This window comes from Cygnus olor, chromosome 2 (genome assembly GCF_009769625.2).
Source record: "Cygnus olor isolate bCygOlo1 chromosome 2, bCygOlo1.pri.v2, whole genome shotgun sequence".
Classification (NCBI taxonomy): domain Eukaryota; kingdom Metazoa; phylum Chordata; class Aves; order Anseriformes; family Anatidae; genus Cygnus; species Cygnus olor.
The window spans coordinates 152566958-152586925 of record NC_049170.1 but is presented as its reverse complement, the minus strand read 5'-3'; the positions used below and the strand labels follow the sequence as shown (position 1 = coordinate 152586925).

The following is a 19968-nucleotide window of genomic DNA, read 5'->3' as shown; positions in this document are numbered from 1 at the left end:
TACTTGGCCATTAGGGCTATTCTGGCATCCCATGGACGTGTTCCTGGAAGTTTTGGTCTCTGTCCTCAGTTGCCTACTAGGTCACATTCAAATTCTTGATCTTTATGCAGTGCTGGAAAGCTTCCGAGCTGTAAACCCACTCCACCTCTAGTGTACCATAATCCTCCATGGCATAGCAAACCTGCAATGTACCTTTTCTTCTCTCTAGCTGTGCAGGACAGCACTTGTAATTCAGCTGGAAATGTGACAAGTAAGTACGGCACAGCTGGAAAGATTGCCAACAGTTCCAGAACGTCCTGTATGTTCTCTGTACAAGCTTCACAAATTTAGATTTTGCTTAAATACAGGCAAAAAGGGACTCTGTCACTGTCATTCTACAGTGGTTATTTACATATAGGGTGCTGTGTAAACCACCATGTAACACAGGCATTTTAAAGAATATTATTAGAGTAACACTGCCAATTGCTATCTGTCTTCATTTGAGCATTCACCAGTACAATTTATTATTGAAATGACCATGACATCAGTACTATGAGTAATTTGTCAGTATCTATGCCTTAAGAACCAGTGGTACCGACACCTTCTTGAATATATATTTTCAGTATACATTGAGACTACTAGATCCTTTCGAATTATATGATATCCAGAAGACTTCACTGCACAGCGGTACAAGACCTTCCCCTATTGTTCCATTCCAATCACATCAAGACTGTCACAAAAAACAGCTAGGAGCTCAGGTACACTGATCAGCAGTACATCACCACCTCCAGAGAAACATTCGTTTTCACTGTGGGACTCATCAAGCAGCAAGGAAACTCCCTACCAAAGATTCAATTATATCTGTCTAGATAGAGCACCTAGGTGGTACTCTAAAGATGTGCTTATCTAGGTAACCTGTTCAGCTTTCAGACACCAAGATGCCACGACACATATTGTCTGTCCACCATTACCCGAGGAGACGTGGAAGACAAGGAATGAAGGCAATCGAGCCTTCACCACCTCTCCAGGTTTCTTCCTACTTTTTGTACTTTCATAATCCTTAATAAAATTAAATCAGCCAAATGTTAGCAAAGATTTGTTTGTTCATTACCTGCCTGTTCAATGATGGTCACTGCTCTTTGTAGATTGTAGCCCTTCTTGTAAGGAAGTTTACAAAGAAGTCTAATGAGTAACTGTCATTTCTTTTAGGGACGTTGACTAAACTCTCCTTTGACTGATGGATTTCAGTATTAGCCTTTCTCTGTTAAAATAGTTGTTAAAGGATTGGTATTTTTGGTTGCAAGGGGAGTTGCAGATTCTTATGGAAGAGCTTCTCTTCTCCCCATGTATGCTTTTCTACTGCTCTTGTATATTGAAGTGATATTGTAATAAGTTCCTCTCAAAAGTATTTCTACATCTACATCAGGTTACATATCAACCAAATTTGCTTCTGATACCATAAAATCAAAGAGCAAGGAGATGCAGCACGGACTAGTCATGGCTTTGCACAGAGAAGTATTATTGTGCATTAAAGGTTTGATGGATTTGAATCCTTTCTAAACACTTTTTTTCTACCTGGGCTCTTTGTGTAGGATAATACAAAGGTAACTGGCAGGTAAGCTCATGTCGAGATCCAAGCAGTGTGGATGTATCAGCAAGCTCAGAGCTAATGTATGCATTGTACTCCACCATGAAAATAGGAATGCCCTTTTTTGCATGTATAGCAGGAGCAACTAAGCTAAAAGAACTAAGCTGGAAAAAAAAATCAAGCCTGAAAGTAAGGTTTTTAGTTAGGTGGTGTGGGATTTCCATCTGATAAAACTAAAAATGAATTTGTTCCTCTTTTCAAGCAAATTATTAAAGTCATATATGATGTGACAGTTCTGTAAACTGCAATGAAACTCTAGCTTTTTGAAGGAACAGCCTCCTCTTAAAACTGAAATAAGATAGCTGGATTTGTGGGAATTAGGTTTTTCAATTACCAGGACAGTTCAGACATTGCTAAGTGGTTCTACTGCATAAAGCAATACGCTTAGCTTAAAATGTGATGATTTACAAAGGTGAATTAAAATGAGTCTCAGTTTTCTCTGCAGCAAGAATACAGACAGGAAGAGTTTCAGGGAAAGGTGTAAAATCTCATCCTGTTCCTTACGCTACATGTCTGCTTTTGGTGCCTGTCTGGGACAGGATAGTAGGCAAGATTGATCTTCAGTTGGACCCCATGTAGCTGCTCCGTGATTTTCATTACCACCCAATCCTCTCCCAGTTTTCTGAATGTTTCAATTAGTTCTTAGCTATCTCAGAATCTTTTTTGCTTGTTGAATACTCTATAAAGGGCATTATCGAAGAGCTGTGATTTGGGACAAATGGTTTGATTTGATGGTCACTGGAATATGATGAAAGCTGGAAAATCTAAACATTGTGAACTTCACATTAAATCAATAAGCACTCTACTCCCTCCACCACGTTCACCTAATTCACTCTACTGGGCATCCCACTGCTAAAATACCCTTTCTGAGAGGAAAGGGCATGAGGGCAGGTGAGAACATGAAGTGAGGACTCAGAAGAAGGGACACCCTGTCTGGGCCCCCGGGGCTGCCCCAGGAGAGCCTCAGCCCCAGTGTCCAGGTGTGAAACCCACCCAGATGGGTCAACACCAGAGCATCTTTGGGACTGAGGGGGCTTGCTGCCTGGCAGCATGGGACACGGTGTGGGGTGCAAGGGGGGATCATTTGGGGATGGCACAAGATTTATTATGTGATTTTTAGGTGAGAGAAGAAAGGTGTGGAAAGATATGGATTTGGGTGATTTAGGGAGGAAGAAATGTGGGAAAATGCAAGGGTAAGGATATTAGAAAGGCCAGTTAATAGTAAACACTTCGCTGGTCGGTATGCTGGTCTGACCATGCCCTGCATCTGACCAGCACGGTCTGTCCTGTCTCCTTAATAAAATCTTTCCTCGAAAAGGGGCTCGACTCTGTGGGCAGGTATGTGGGGTGTGAGTGCAGCAACAGCAACTGGGGAGACTGGGACCCAGGGGCAGCTACTGGGCAGATCGAGTGCCTGAGCCCTGCAGGTGGAGGCCTCCCTCAGGCTGTCAGACCCAGCATGATGTGTTTTCTGCTGGCAGTATGTTTTCTGCTTTATTTGTAGTGTTGTCAAAGGTAGAGTAAGGCTGGGAGAAGAGTAGAAATGTATGTGGTACTTAGTGTTGTAATTTCGCGTTTCCTTCCTTTTGTGGGTTGAACTTGCAATGTATGCAACTGACCTGAAACTACTGTACAGCAAGACTGTTGGCATATTCATTTCCTTATAATTTATACTTGTGAGGCTGAGATGCAGCTGGGGTGCAGTAGGTATTTTGAGGAAGAGCAGGGAGGGCAATAAATAAGCTATATATAAACCTTTCTTTGTTTATATAAACTATAGGTTAGCACCTACCTGTAAAATATTCACCAGTGCACAAAGTACATGCATCAAAAGCCTGTGGGACAGTGGCTTTCAGATATGAATGCTACTGAGAATTTTCCATTACTTTGCTATCAGTGGAAATATTTTTCCTTCTCCAAAGAGAAAGCTGTCATTAAAGCACATCAGTCATACTTTACTAGATTTATGCTTTCTTTTTGTCAGTGATGCATGCACGCATCAGGAGAGAAGCAAACCAGCCTCTTTTGTCTGTTTTTCTGCAGATGAAGTTTTTCTCCCTACAGCTATATAATTCATAGGTGTCAAGTAGTCTGGTTTAAATTACTTCTGCATGTAACAGTTCTGCAGCCAATCATTTTTTTTTACCAGGACATCTTAGATAATTCCTTTTTTTCAAGGGAATTTATCTTAACGTTGCATGATCTGTATTTGCAATAATGTTTTTGACCACGGAACTTAAACAATTGCGAACTCTTACCAAATGCTTCTTCTGTATAATAACACTTTTGCGAAGTATCTTGTTACTGTGCATGGATTTTGTGGTGGTTGTCTCACTTTCCTACATCAAACAAAGCCTGTCAGGCTCACAAGTAAGCTCACTGGCTCTTTCACCGAATACCTGGGCTGACTTGGGTATACCACTAAAGTTTTCTGAGTACGATAGAAAAGTAAAGCTGAAACAAAAATCTGCGCCACTTTGCTTTATGAGGAAAGGTTTTGTCTTTCTTCTCCATGTCATAATTGGAAAGAAATGTTGTTTATCATCGGTGTGCCTGTGTTTCACAACGGTCTGCAAGAGTGTTCCCCCAGCTAATCTTAATCTTCGGTTTGCTCTTCAAAATGAATGCTTCTGGTGTGAGGCTACCATACAGGAAGCATGACCTCATTCTGCCTCTGTGCTGCTGATTGCACAGGCTGTTTTCAAAAGGAAACAAGGGACTTCATAGACCTGCCTTTCTGAAGACCCAGTGCCATTCTGCTCCAGGAAGCTGCAGAAAGAGCACCCTGCACTTACATCTCAGAGGCTCTGGTGTTGATGAGAAACTTTTTTGCGTGCATTTGTTAATAGTGAAATGGCTTTTTCAGGTTTGGAAGATTTTACAAGTATTTATCTCTTAATATTTTTGTCAGCTGAGAAATAATTAAGCTTCAGAATCATTTATATTCTGCTATTTGGGAAGTTTTGTATTTTTCTGAATGTTTTTATCATTACTTGAAGGGAAAGAAGACTATAATGCTCTTCAGTAATGACTGATTTGTGTGAACAAATAAAAGTATTTTTGTAGACACTTATCTTTGGCAGGTACAATAGAATAAATCTGGTTGCCTGGGCTTCAGCTATTTTAATAGCTAGCTCTGTATTTTGGTACATACTAATGTAAATATTTACAGTGTAAACATGCACAAGGGGTTGCTGGCTATCAATTCAGGACATAGTTGGTTTAAAGATTAATTTAATTTGGGGAGGGAAAGATCTGGTTTGCACAGTGACTTTCTCTTTATATTATGACACGCGCTTGCAGATGTTTTGAAATTCGACGGGGTGTTGCCTTAAACTTTGATTTGGATTCTTGCCATAATATATTGCCATGTTCATGTTAGATTCACTTTTGGTGAATTTTCTTAAAGCTGTTGGCCTTTTCTCATGCTGTGATAGGTTCTATATTGATGCTCATTTCGTGATTTACATATACTGCTGCTTAATTGTACAGTGGTGGTTCAAATGCTTTGTTTTGGCTTGCTTGTGTTGTTGCTTCTCACACTGTTAATAGCTCACAAATGGAACTGAATATTAAATGCAGCTAGGACATTATGCAGCATTGTCTACAACATGATGTTTACGTGCTTTCTCCAGCATTGAGCTAATTATGACTTTCAAGAGCCCTCTTCATTAATGCATAAGCCACAGATTTTCATGATAGTGAGTGGAGAAACAATTTGTTGGACTCCCTGTTACATGACCGTTTATAGAAGCTTGACATTATCATAACTTAAAATAGGTTAAAAGCAAATTGCAACTGCTCAGAAACTGTTCTTTGAAGGAGAGAAAGTCGTCGCCTCCCCAGTAATGTATTTACATGTGTATAGCTCTCACTTCGTGTTATAAGCATATATACACGCTATATTTTATCTAAAGTTTTACTTCTGTGGAAGCTTGCAGTCCTGCAGAGCCATACCTCACATACCTCACAAATTTATGAGGCAGTTCAAATTAGCAGCAGAAGGACTGTGATTTGCTCTGCAGCTTTCTTCAGTCTGTGTCAATGCTTTCTAATGACAGCACTACCCATTTGTAAGCTACCATCCTTACAGTTGTTCTTTGTTAGTGGCTGCTACTCTGCGTTAGCATAACTGAGAAAATCAAGTGCAATACGACTGTGACATAGCTGTCAGTAGCTGGAAAGAAGTTTCGCTGTCAGATTATTAGAGAATTGTAATAGATTTAGTTGATGCAGTTATTCCTTTCCAACCCTTTTTAAACACATTTGCCCTAGAGCCAAGCAGTTTTGTCTGAGTGAGAATATTCAGTGGACTGTATTATAACTAATACTGTGATATATGTTCATGATAGTATCCTTCCTGATTTTAAAACAAAACAAAATAAAACATACCTCTGTTTCTTTTTAAACTCTTTTACAGATAATCTGTATTGCCTGTTATTCCTGGGTGCATGAACCTTTTCAAGATGTATGGAATATCACATGTTGCATCAACACCGAGAGCAAGTAAGTTTGTGCACATTTGCCTGGGTTTTTGATTAAAAAAAAAAATGGCGTGGAGAGGATCCTGGGGGACTGACAAAATTTGGGATTTATCCCTTTTTAGTTTACATCCAGATCTACTAACCACCTGTTGAGTTTTTCCTGTTTTCTTTTATTGTTCAGATATATTTATTTATTTATTTGTTTTTTAATAATATTTTTGCATAATTGAAAATCATGATCATATGCATGATTTTTCCTAAAGTAAGAGAAATTCTTTCAGGAGCCGGCTGTGTGTGTAAAGTAGGTCTACAATATGTCAGTCAGTGAAACACACATAACACTCATTTTGGGGGCAATTTGCTATGTGACATTCTGACTGATGCTGCTTTACATCTTTTACCCCCACCAAGTTTCTACCAGTTGTCTCCTCTGCAAGTTGTTTTTGCCGGGGTTAGAGCATAATTTTCCCCACAGTAAAGTGAAATGTGTTTTCTTGAAATGTTGGAGAAACAGTACCTATGGGAGTAGGGTAACAGGACTAATTTGCAAAAAATACCCCAGGAAGTTTTACTTCCCTCTTTGGCAACTCCGCTGGCTCCCAAGGCTCAGTATCCAGGCTGTGACTGACAACCAAGCTGCAAGTGAGGGTAAACAAGACAGGAACACTGACCTTACTGTCTTTCCTTTGCTTCAGCTCATAATTGAACACTAAAAAATAAGAGAAAAAAATCTTCTTAGGCCTAGCTTCTTTCATAGGTGAGTGACAGGCATTTACTAACAGTGTTGTAAGAATGATGCTCTAAAGATACCAGAGGTAAGGTTCTATAGGGAAAGGTCATATCTTTTATGATTCTATGTAACAACAGATATAAATTCTCCCTATGGATAGCCATTGCTCGCATTTCGTAAGATTGATTCTGGCAGCTGCTGAACATCTGGCAGCGCTTTGCAAACTTCAGCCACAATAATCCAGACAAATCCTATTTATTTCCTTAATTTTCTGCCACGGTATTATTGTCAATTTTTTTTTTTGCCATGGTCTCTTTCCCCATGCCTGCTGTGCCACGTTTGCAAATTTTATCCGAAAAATGTGTTGCAATGGTAATGGTGGCCCTTCCTTTCTACTCTGTAATTATTGCCCGTATGCGTACTATTTTCAGCATGAACCAGATTTCTGCGAAAATACCATTAAAATTGCTAATAACCTGTACAAGTGTTTGATTATGGCTGGCTCTGATTCCGTGTTGTCCTGGTTGACATGATATTAAACAGTCTTCCTGTAGTGACCCCATCTTTCCTATGCTCTTTATTTATTTATTTATTTATTCATTTAATTTTTACCTCTTTCAACCTCTCAATTAATTTTTCATTTTGTTTAACTTCTTTTATGATTTACACAAAGTACCTGTCAGTGAAGACCTGTCAACTGTTTAGGCTGTCAGTGGATACGATAACAACTCCTTCTTATTTGGCCTTTGCCTCTGCAGGTTCAACAGTGTTTGATGGAGAGCACAGACATAGCCTCTCAGAACATATTTTGCGGAGGTACTGAGGAAAATTATACTTCTTTAATTTTCTTTTTATTTTGTGAGAGATACTGTAAAATACCCCTTGGCCACATAGAATTAAAGTGCTGATACTAATTTAATTACTAATTTAAAGAGAAATTAGAAGTACTGCAATGGAGCATTAGAAGCACTAGCTTTGCAATTATGAGGTTTTAGAATACCTCCAGTCCACTTTCTTCCCCACCCCTACTGAAATCATGCTCCCCCTCTGTCACATTCTGTATGGGATCCTGAAACCTGCTGCTGAAGCCCATTTGAACCCCTCAGTCAATACAATGTCTTCTTTTTCTTTCATGGATGTCACTGCATGGCCACTTGGAAAGCAAAGTTGTTGAGGAGAAAGGGCTCACCATAAGTGAAAAAAAAAAAAAAAAGTAAGGAGTAAAATTCCTATCACAGAAAAACTTGTACATGTACCTCTTGTACCTCTGTCACTACTCACTCCTTACTTAAAAGATTTTATTTCCTGTAATCTGAGGCTCCGGAAAGCGTGAGGCAGTCACGCCGTAGCTGGCTGAAGCCTCCTAGGTCCAGAAGTAAAAGCATTATCTGCATATTTTAAATCCATCTCTCATTGCCAGCTCCCATTAACTGAGAGTTGATGGCATATGTAAATTTGTTATTATTAAATCATGCTTTTGCACTGTCTAGACATTCACTTAATTAGAGGTTTGGGTTTCTCTCCTTTTCAGTTATGCTTGTGCCTTTCTGGATGATGACACTGCCTACGGGTGTTGTTCCACCGACCCTCTGAGAGGCTCCCTCTTCACATGTCGCCGCAGCCCCCGACTGCTTTCTAACGGTTATTACGTCTTGACAGAAGACAGTTTTCTGTCTGATGGAGAGGGCAACATAACGCTGACACCATCCCAGACAAGTGTTACATACAAAGAGAACTTAGTTCGGTAAGTGAACTACATGCAGGTTTTACTCCGTGCTGGCAATTGGCTCAACATCTCTGGACTTATCTGGAGATACCTGCATGGCTGCCTACATTTTGCTTGGCTTAAGATAATTTCTTATTTTTTCCTTTACTTATGTATATCAGTGTTGTTTCTTAATGGGCATATCTAAAGTGATTTAGTTTGGAGAGTGCAGTGATTAAAATCATTTAATTTTCAGTCATACCCAATTTTATTACCCCAAAACTGTTCAGTATACAGTTGCTATAATTGGAGTTGTGTGAAATAAAGAAAACTGAGGGTTACAACTGATTTTGCCAATGGAGTGTTATCATGATAAGGAATAAAATAAAATAAAATAAAAATAAAATGGTCTGGTCCTGTCATTCCTCATTGGGAAAACTCCCTCTCAATTTCAGAAGAAGCATTGGTTTAGGATTGGATATAAAATGCAGTCCAAAAAAAGTACAAAGTACAGTGGATCTGGGGATCCAGGCTACACCACATGAAACTTATGGGGAGCATGAGAACACTGGGAGTAGTATCAAAGTCTGTCAACAGTGTCATCATTTGGTACCGTAATACCCAACATCACAGTAGCCCAATACATTACTATGCTGCTGATACATCCTTGGTGACATACCCAGGGTCAACAACGGAGCTGGGAACCATATCCAAACTTGGTTCTTCCATCTCAGTTCTGCAAGCTTCAGAGCTCTGTCCCTGCTCATTAAGACTAATTAATTCTATCCCTCGACAATGTGTCTTTTCTTTCTAGCATATTCAGGCGGAGGAAGAAAATCTGCCGCTCTCTTGCCAGCTTGTTCAGTCTCAGTGCCTCCAGTTCGTGGCTCAGCAGCACTGTCCTCACCAATAGGGAGTCCTCCCATGGAGATGATCCTTGGCCTGATGGATGCAGTAAACTAGAGGCCAGTCAGGCTGATATTGGTAAGCTCTGACCAGCTACAATATTATAGCCTATATTTACCGGGAATACGGTATCTCCTTCTATAGGTTTTGTTTGGGTTGCCTCCCAAAATGTGAAGGTAAAGGTTAGATGAACAACGGAATTATAAGTGGTGAATTGAGCTCCTGGCATTAAAGTTCGCGGAATGTGAGTCTACAAAGTCCTTTGTGTCAAAAGGGCATTTTTAGACTGATCTTGAATACAAAGACATCATCAGTGACATTTATCCTGGTGCAATTAATATCTGGCTCTGACTGCTTTCACCTGGCTCTTTTAATAATAATATCATTGTGTTATGCTCTATGCAGTCTTGTCTTTGCTCTGAATATTTTCTCATGCATTCATTGAACCTGCCAATTCCCTACTCCTAAGAATCTGAAAACCTCCCTATGATTAAGTATTTTGTGTGTGTGTGTATAAAATCTATTACCACTAATTCTCAAAGCTCATCTTTTGTGTGGTCTCATTTACATATGCACTTTTGGCAGGTGATTCAGACTTTTCCTCTGAATATGATAGCCATGTGCCACAAAGGCAAACTCCAGCATCTATTGGAGCTTCTCTCAGCAAAGATGAGGAGTTTATTCAGCCTGGGAAACCATTTTGTGCTTCACCGTCCTGCGCTCAGTTCATGATAAATGCAAATGAAGAGACATTGAGCAAGGCAGGTATGTTACATTTTTATCCCTATATACTGCATTTTTAGAGTGAACCAAAAATGTGCACATTCAAAATGTTGATATAGATCCTTGCAGAACAGAATTTATTTCAAAAACATACATTTTAAATGACTCCTTAATAAAATCTTAAAATCAGCATTGTTCACTTATCCCTGCTCACATCTTTTCCTCTCCTATTTTCAGTGACAAATGTAAAAAGAAAAAAGTGAAGAGGAAAATAGAGGAAAGGGCACGTGAATAAAAACTGAAAAGGGCAATTATTCCGAAACGCTTGTTTTCTGCAAGCATTGAAGGGCACAGTGTCTCTATGGTCGTGGGGGAAAAAGACTCCTGAGAGACACCCAGCGCATGAAAATTAGGTTTCTGGTTTGAATCGCTCTAACTGCGATTAAGAGCTCTAAGCTCTTAAAAACAGAGAAACTGAAGAGACTGGCCTTATGGGCTGAAGGTAGTCATTGCAAACACCTCCTATCATGTATTTATTTCCCTGAAAACTCATGCAAATTATTTTCCATACTTTTGTTTTAGAATCCAGCACAGTGCGAAATGTTCTTGCTCAGATGGCTGCACTGATCTTGTGTTTAATCATTTCAATATGTACAAGGTAATTCTTTTTTTTATTGTTATTTGTTGCTTCTTATGTTAATACTTACTCCATTTTACCTGGTGAATAAAAGATAAAATAAGGGTCTGATTTTCAAAGTTAAATGTATCTTACTGTAAAAGTGTATTTTCACATGATAGCTGATGCAGGCAAACATCTCAGCTATGCAGGTATGCAACAAAATAAGAAATGTGTATGCAGATGAGATACCTACTTTGTCAAGTGTGTTTGGATAAGGGTCATGGAAGCCTGAGAAGAATCAGAATGGATCCATGTCTTTCCAAATGACCAATATGGGTGTTTCTCTCAGTCTGGGAATGTTGAGATCTTTATTTCTAGGATATTACCTACAATAGCTTAAGTAACTTAAAGTTTCAAACTGCTGTTCACCTAGGATAGTTTTGTTGGTTCATCTTCAAGAACCTTCTGTTCTCCTCCCACCCAGTCTTCACCTCTGTTACCCCAATATGCGTTCCTTGCTTTTTTTCTAAACTTTCTGGGTATTATATTCTCAGGTATTTTCTGGGAGGATTGTCTGCCACTTTGTTGCTGATAATTTTAGTTTGTAAGTACAGACTTTCTTTCTACTTAACACACAATCTTTTACTGTCACATCTGAGGACAGAAAAGTGTCCTTAGATGTAAATCTGTGGCTCTTATTGATGCTGATAAGAGCAATATGTGGGCATATGGGGACAGAATGTAGCCTTCAATCAATTACAGGATTTTGCATTTAAACTTCACAGTTCTTTTGTCCCAAGATGCTGCTCTGTCATCTTTTTTCAGTCTTGTCACATCTTTCAAAACAGCTAAGTTTTGGTAAGTAGCAATAATGTCATGTGATAAATAGAAAAATTTAGGAATTTTATATGGAAAGGAAGGAGAGATTCCTGCTGTTGTTTTCATGTCAAAAGATAGAAGGCATGATATGAAATTTTTGATAGGGATTTGGCTTCTCCTGTTACTGATTTGTATTCATAGAAATTTTCAATTTATTTTGGAAAACCTACTTTTAATAATGTGCAATAAATTTTGTAACAGTTAACTGTTCACAGAGAAGGAAGGTGAACCTAATATGCTATAATATGAACATGCAGAGACATGAACATAAGACATGCCTCACTAACCCAATGCACCATTAGGTTCATCATAGAGCTTTGCCTTGGGCTCATACTTTAGTCCGATAAATGTTTTAGAAATATTAAATCTGATGAAGAATGGTGCTAATGTTGCTCTGTTTCAGACTGCTTTATTTAAAAGTTTTGCACAGAGCTGTAGCTTATAATTCCTTCCGGAGAAAAAGACTTGCAGAGACATAGATCTGAATTACTTCTTCAGAGCAGCTCGTGCATAGGCCTCTGTGCTGCAAGCATGTGCTTGGTTGATGAATTATTATTCTTTCACTTTCTATACAGCAGAAAATTCTTCTGAAGGTGTCTAAAATGCTGCTAAGATTAAAAACATTTGGGCTTATCTGAATATGTGGTGAAAGTGAAGCTCAAAAGGACACTGCTTGTTTCTCATACTGTGTCGGGGTTCAAGAGTTTAATGTATCCCAAGGGCAACAGGACAAATCTGGCAGATTTGCAGCATTTGAACTGAGTAAATGGAAGTTAGTAAGCAAAACCTGGAGAGCGATATTGCAGTGATTGGCTCAGATTTTGATCAACCAAGGGTCTTAGCACAACACCTCAAATACCTGAGGATAGTATGTTACACTTTGTCACTATGTCCTAATTCCAAATAAAATCAAAGCCACCAAGTTAGGACTAGCATGTTGCAAAGTACAGCTTTCAGACTTCCTGAATAGTTTAGTCCTGAGTCATAAACAAACTGTTCCTCACAAGAGGCAAACAAACACACTCTGAGAGCTTTCTATTTACTGGGGTACAAAGAATACCTCTTTTACTCTCATCACATAAGAAAAGATACCTGTTCAAACAAGTAATCCAACAGCATAAGGAAATTTGGCAAACCAGAACCTACACGATATATTGAACATAACAAACTGTTGTGTGAATCAGGACGTACAAAAACGTATGCATTTTATTTTTATTTCCCCCCCCCAGGAATAATTGAAAAGCAGGAATAATTGGTGAGTATATGTTTAAGTTTGAAAGAATTCCACACATTTCTGGGAGAGCCACATTACAAAACAAGGTTCAAACACAGCAGAAAAGTTCCATGAACTTTTCATTAAAAGCAGGCTTAGCTGTAGGACCTTTGCCAGTTTCCACATTGAATTATTCCACTTTGCTGTCTAAAACTCCTCTCTGATTTTATGTGGATGAAATACTTGTTACTGTTTGACAATAGGTGTTAAGCTGTTAAACAGCCACTGTGCATGATCCCAGAAAAAAAAAAAAATCTTTTCAGTAATGAGCAAAGTAGGTCCTCTTTATCCAAGGTTAAACTGAGCAGTAGGGCCAGGTGCTGTACTGCTCTAGTCTGGTACCACTCGTCTGGAATGAGTGAAGCAGATCAACATGTATCTGTCCAAAATATTTGAAAAACACAGTTTCTTCCTTATTATTTTTCAGTCAAGTTTTATTCTCTGTCTCCAGTTTCTGTTTATCAAGCATTTCTAAATCTCTTAAAACAAGAGCACTGACTTCTTTCTACTGCACGTTGGCCATCCCAGTCCTGGTTCACTCATTTCTTTCGTCTCTCTAAGTTGAAAAGACAAAAATGAAAAGAAAAGAACTTAAGTAGAGCTGTGCCCAGGTCTGTGTTCCTCATAGTGTGGGTAAAACAGCCTTGTTCGTCAGTTCTTGGATGAGTGCAGCTCAGCTTCTGAGATCTAAAGGCAGCTGCACAGCTGCGGATGCAACCTTGGAGTCATTCCTCAGAAAGAGGGTGTTCATCCCCAGAACAAAGCATTTTAGAAGTGCATGGCGGCACTTGATCACTTTGCACAGTATGAAAGCCTATGATGAAAAATGCCTACTGCTCATCCACAGCCAAGCAGCGGACACTAGTTATGGAATTTCTTACAGTCAGTGGGACTGTTTGTCCATGGGCTACAACACCAGAGGTTTAAAGCTGACTGATTTTGAAAGCCAGCATCAGTATTAACCAAAGCAGGTACTACAGGATGGAATGGAGAGCTTGGGACTTGTTGCCTAGCAGAAGTGAAATACAGGTTGGTTCAGGACACTGGAGACAGCATGCCAGCATCTCGAAACAAGCTCTTCTGCCTTTCACAGGAACTTAAAGGCAGAGGCAGAGTGTTTACTTCTATACATTTCACTATCAATTCACTAAGAGTTTTCATTTTTCTTCCTCCTCAAATTTATTTTCCTCATCATCAACCTACTAGATACCTCCTTGTGGCCACTGTTACACGTTCCCAAGGAAACAAACAAACAAACAACCAAAAAAAAAAATCAAGGCAATCAGAATTGTTTGTGTTCTTCCTTTAAAATACAATTCATTTTAGCTTTATTTTTATTCTGGTCAAACTACAGGTGATGCCATACTTCTTGGTGACCATCTGCAAGCAGTAATGCAAAATGATTGTGGTACCTCTAGTCTCATGTCAAGGAAGCCCTGCATAAGCATCAAGTCTTACAAGTACTTTGATAGTAAACTGATGGTGAAAATGTTTAGCAATCCTCATTAATTTTGCTTTTAGTAAACAGCTAATGTCTTCAAATACTTTATATCGATTAATTTATTGTAACGACACGCTGTCAAAAATAATTGGTTTGGATAATGAGTGAGTACATGTGGTAATATTTCAGAAGCATTATTCTATCCTGTGTGCACATTGTCTTTTGGCAGTTATACCTAGCACTGTAGAAAGAGAAAAGAGGAAGAAAGAAACATCACAAAAAGTAAAAATTAATGATGACAAATTAGTGCCCAATTATTAGAAGGAAGGGATTTTTCAGAAAACCAGCAATCAGTATGTGGAAAAACAATAATTAATCTGAATTACCTGGGTTATGATACAAAACAAAACAAAGAAACAATAACAAACAGACAAAGAACACCCTGCAGCTAGTAACTGTAATTTGGAAACACTGAGCCATATTTTTCAACTTGCATCTTTGCTACCACAGAGACTATATTACACATAGATCCTGTGGGTAGCCAAAAACTGCTGTCTTGTGACTCCAAGCTTTTAATAATCTGCTACTTTAAATATCTCCCTATATGCCAGTTTAGCTAGGACAGCATGGATTTCATTTTCCTGTGCAACAAAATGATGATAATGTGTACCACCAAATCAAATGTTGACCACCAAATCATTCTATAACTAGTGCTCCTTCTAGTCTACTTGTCCCCTGTTGTGCTAAAAGTGATGCTAGCACAGCCCCAGCTGGTAAATCAGATGTGAAATACTGGCTGTGGAAGAACTCGGGCTGCTGACGGGATACAAACAGGCTGGCAGACATAATGACTGGGATTTCAAAACTGCGACGAAAGCACGTACACTAAAGGTTCTGGTGGAAAAAAGAATCTACAAAACTGAAACACCAAAGTCTGTCCAATTCTATGTCCACGCCAAGATCAAGCACTTTATAGCCATACTTCTAGCATCAAAAATCCAAAGTGAGGCAATGAAGAAAAGTGTACTTCCAGCAATTTAATATGTATGCTTCTCTTTCAAAGAGTAAATAAATATATGCTAGTAATATTTTGAAGTGAAGAACCAATAGCTCAACATTAAGAGCTCAAACAGGGAAATGTCACCCAAATTAACAATTTATGATAGTAATTTACATTAGCTCAGATCATTGCATTGGTCTTAAGTGAAGGCAGACTATCCGATGTAACAAGACTTGGGTTTACAGTTTCAATAAAAGGTGAGAAGGGAATGTTCTTTTCATAAAACTTATGTATTGTGTACCTAGAATGGTAGTTTTAATACTCATCCTCACGTTTAGTTGTAGTTAATGCACTTGAGTATTTTTGTCAGTATTATTCTGCTTTGTTTTGTTTAACTATAGAGAGCACTGAGAGTAAGTGTCATTGTGTAATATTTATAAATATGCTGTGTTATCTATTTTATTGCTAGTTATACCAGGTCCTTTACTAAACCTTTTTTTATTTTTATTTTATTTTTTATTTTTTATTTTTTATTTTTTTTAAAGAGGATTAAAAGACTTTTAGTATTTAAATATTTTCCTGGAAGAATAATCTGGAAAAATAATATCCTGTACTGAGACAAAAGTCTAAGACTGCAATTACCCTGCAGTTACAGAAGTGATACACTGAAAAGCAGGAAAGCTTAAATTCACTGTAAGCTAGTTAGTGGACATACAATAGCAAGTTAAGAAGAAGCTGATTTAGCTTGCTAAAAGTTTAGTGTAATATGAATTGCTTTAATCTGTCTATGAAAAAATAAAAGCTGTAAATTACGAGTGTTCTTATCAGGAGAGGGGGAAGCTCTGGAACAATTTTGCAATTGGAGTTCAAGGCTAAAAATAAGATGCGTGGGATCTGCTAAGAGATGCCCTCTGTGATATTCATTAACGTTGAATTAACTAAGTTCTCTTCAGTTACCACACTGATTGCCTTTGACAGTTCCCTGCAGTATATTCCAATGGACAGAAAAGCAAACCTTATATTGTTTCCCTGAAAAGAAGCACAATACTGTGCTAAATTCAATCCCATCAGAAGAAAAATTGAAGTCAAAATCTATCTGCTGAAAAACTGAAGACGTTTTCTAATCTAAATGATTAAATCTGGACTGTCAGATGTAATTAGTATTTGCAATTTCTGTTAACTAGGGAATAAATCCTAGAATAATTTTGAACAGTAATTCTGATAAAGTAAAACCATTTGTTGATTGGTGATTAACCAACACATCTACAAAGAGTGAGGACTACTAGAATTTTCTTTCTGTCCTCAGTGATTAAACTCTTACTCAGTTTTAATATAGCACACTATCAAAAAAAAAAAAAAAAAAAAAAGGAAATCAAAGAAGAAATTCAAGATAGAGATTTATAACCCCCTGTACATTATCTGATACCTTTCCTTACAATTATTTTTTATCATTATGACTTGTCTTATATTTCTTGGTGTGTTCAGCAGAATTTCAAGGTCACTCTTGAATATATATCACATAGTGCTTAATAGTGTGGATGTTCATGTTGAAGTGAACAGCAGCAAGCAGAATGATAATAGTTACGGAGTCCCTTAGCTTATAATGTTCCTAGTGTGTGATCAAGTCTGTTTTGTGTTTATCCTGGAAGTATTACAAGTAGAACTCAAACCATATGGACTAAGATTAACATTTTGACTTAAATGGTATTGAATTAACCATGCTGATACAGGAAATAGGTATGGCCATTCAGCCTAGTTGTTCCTTTGTGTATTTTTTTGTGAATTAGCTGCAGAATTTTGTAAACATCTTTGTATATTTTAATATATACTGAGCAAAACTGCTAGTTCATTTTGTATTATTCTTTTTGTACACTTTCTTACGCTGCCTTTTGCTTGTTCTCTTTATCATTTACATTTATAATGAAGTTGTTCTTGTTTACATTTTTCCTATATTTATGAGTGTCATCAGTACTGAAGTTGTTTATTAGGAATTGCATATATTATGATTAATTTGTTATTTGTCATTTTCTGTCTTGCTTTGTAGGTTATGTGCTCTTTGGACAGGATTTATTGGTACTTTGGTATGAAAATGAAAGCCTAATTTCATTACAGTTAGTTACTAAGTAACTGTTAACACCATAATATATAATGATAATGATAATAGTAACAACAAAACCAACAACAGTAATTACCATAGAATCAAAGAATCATAGAATCACAGAATGGTTTGGGTTGGAAGGGACCTTAAAGATCATGTAATTCCAACCCTCTGCCATGGGCAGGGATGCCACCCACTAGATCAGGTTGCCCAGGGCCTCAATTAAATAAGAAATAAATAGAAAGACATAGTTCCAGATTCTGAGTGGGTATCAGTCAGTTGATTTCCATCTAAACCTCTGATCTGCAGAATTTTAGCAGCTAAAATTTGTCCATGGACATCAATTCTCTAGGGCTATAGCACCTTACATGAATATATTCTCATGGAGTGAGCACATATTCAAGATATTTCTGATGCACTGTGATAATAATTCTGTAAAGCTTATTTTGTTATGACATGGAATGATATTTTATATTGTACTGTTTAATGCTTTTAACAAATAAACATGTAATGTATTGAAGCAGTAAAGTGAATTTATCCAGGGAATGAATTCCAGATGGAACTCTTGTTCTTCTTACTCAACTCCATTCTCCTGTTTGTAATGTGGTTTATTACATTATTTGTGCCATGGACATTGTCTCATGCTAAGAATGCAGACTTGCGTTACTTGAAGCCCTTAGTACATAATTAGAGTGAAAAATAACTCATAAAATAATGAACACAATAAGTGCTATAACCTCCAAATTACATTTTTTTTAATATGTACATTGTGTTAATGTCCTACAGATGGCAAATATTTTGTTGCATGAAGCATATAGTAAGAAGCAATCCTCATTCTGAAGAGCCTGCAGTCTTAACGAAGACAAGAAAGTCCCCAGTGTGACTATCCTAGTTCAGCATCTAGAATTAACCCACGTGTGCTAAGTAACATAGTAGTCAAAAAAAACAATGTTCTGTGCAGTTAAGCAATCCTTTCAGGTTATGCGATATAAAGTTCATCTCCACCACAAAGAAGCTCAGAGGCACAAGAGCAGTGCCAGAGCCCCATTAATGCAGTCAGAGACATGAGTCCCTGCCCCGGCCCCTGCTGTCCCAGGAGAGCCTTGGTCCCGGGGACTGTGCGTCATCAGAGCAATCTGTTCTATCTTTTCATTAAACTCCATTTCTAACTTCTCCTGGTTGAAGGCCTGTCTATTGGGTAAGCATATGTGTGTATGGGGAGTCCGAGTGCAGCAACTGGAGTGGGACCAGGGGTCACAGGACAACTGGAGCAAGTGAGGGTGCTCCAGCATCAGCAGGAGTCTCAAGGCAGACCAGCCAGCAAGAAATTGAAATGTCTCCCGAGAGCTGGGCATGCGTGTGTGATTCTCTGAAAGTGAGATTCTCTGAGAGCTTCACTTGTGTATGAAGGAGTTGGCTCCCACAGGGACCAGGAGGGCCAGGCCAACTGCAGAGACACCTCTGGGGATCAGATGAGATGTGTGTGTGTGTGTGTGCGTGCACAAGTGTGATGGCCGGTACCAGCAACTGGAGTGGGGCTGTGGCTTTTGGGCTCATGTACCCAGGTATGAGCAACTGGGGAGACTGTGATCCGTGGGCAGCTACTGGGCAGAGTAAGTCTGCATCCAGCCACTGGAGGGATCCATCTTGTAGAGATGTATACACATTTTTCTACCCATAGACATTTATCTTGATCTACCAGAGAGGGAAACAGGATGAGGCCATTGGTGGTGTTCGTGTGAACACTGAGTGTTTCTGCCTCTGTTGATCTGCGTGGCAAGCCACATATATATGTGGTATACATGTGTGTTTTCCTCTGTGCCTGCTGGGAATACATGCTCAGCCTCACTACTGCTTGGACATGGGGGCTATAGCAGCCTCGCAGTGTCCCTCCCTTCTCTAAAACTGACAGAGTTGGCAACTCCCAAACATATTCCAAGAAGATAATTGCAATAATGGAATAGTAAAAGAAAAACAAAATGAAAAACAGTGTGGTATAGACAGGGGAAAATATCTGTAATTTTACCCCAATTCACAAAGTAGCCTCTCTGGACACATTTCAACCTGGTTTACTGGTGAGTTACTTTATGATCTGAAATATCCTCAAGGAGTCTGCTTCAACACTCCCACTTCCACAAAGGTCTTGCTAGAAGTCCTCTTTGCTATCCCCCATTTCTATTTCTTGCTGTGTTGGTTTAGCCCTGGCTAACAGCTGGACTCCCATCCAGCCAACCTCTCACGCCTCCTCCGCAGCAGGACAGGAGGATAAAATAGCATGAGAAAGCCTATGCAAGGTAAACACAGGGAGATCACTTACTACTTATTGTCATAGGCAAAACAGATTCAAACTGGGTGAAAATGAATTTATTGACAATTGAAATTCATTCATGTTTGAGAAACAATGACAAAAAACATCCATAGGTAGCATTTCGGGTCATGGTCACCTCTGGTTATTACTCTCATTTACAGGAAGATACACACCC

The 19968-nt window shown here is 38.6% G+C and overlaps 1 protein-coding gene across 12 annotated transcripts; it reads left to right on the top strand.

Moving 5' to 3' along the window:
* Window positions 1-4316: 4316 nt before the first annotated feature.
* TMEM71 (transmembrane protein 71) lies at window positions 4317-18656 on the top strand. 12 transcript variants are annotated; one of them, XM_040547244.1, is made up of 12 exons: window positions 4328-4493; window positions 4627-4706; window positions 6048-6133; window positions 7600-7657; window positions 8373-8585; window positions 9361-9530; window positions 10038-10217; window positions 10758-10833; window positions 11349-11398; window positions 11580-11652; window positions 12903-12928; window positions 13374-18656. In XM_040547244.1, exons 3-11 carry the CDS (start codon window positions 6079-6081, stop codon window positions 12910-12912), a joined length of 885 nt encoding a protein of 294 aa, XP_040403178.1. In that variant the 5' UTR covers window positions 4328-4493; window positions 4627-4706; window positions 6048-6078; the 3' UTR covers window positions 12913-12928; window positions 13374-18656. The 12 variants fall into 12 exon arrangements, with proteins under 12 accessions (XP_040403179.1, XP_040403178.1, XP_040403182.1 ...); XM_040547245.1 differs by lacking the exon at window positions 4627-4706 and having other exon boundaries at window positions 4317-4493; XM_040547248.1 differs by lacking the exon at window positions 4627-4706 and having other exon boundaries at window positions 11620-11652; window positions 13398-18656.
* The last annotated feature ends 1312 nt before the right edge of the window (window positions 18657-19968 follow it).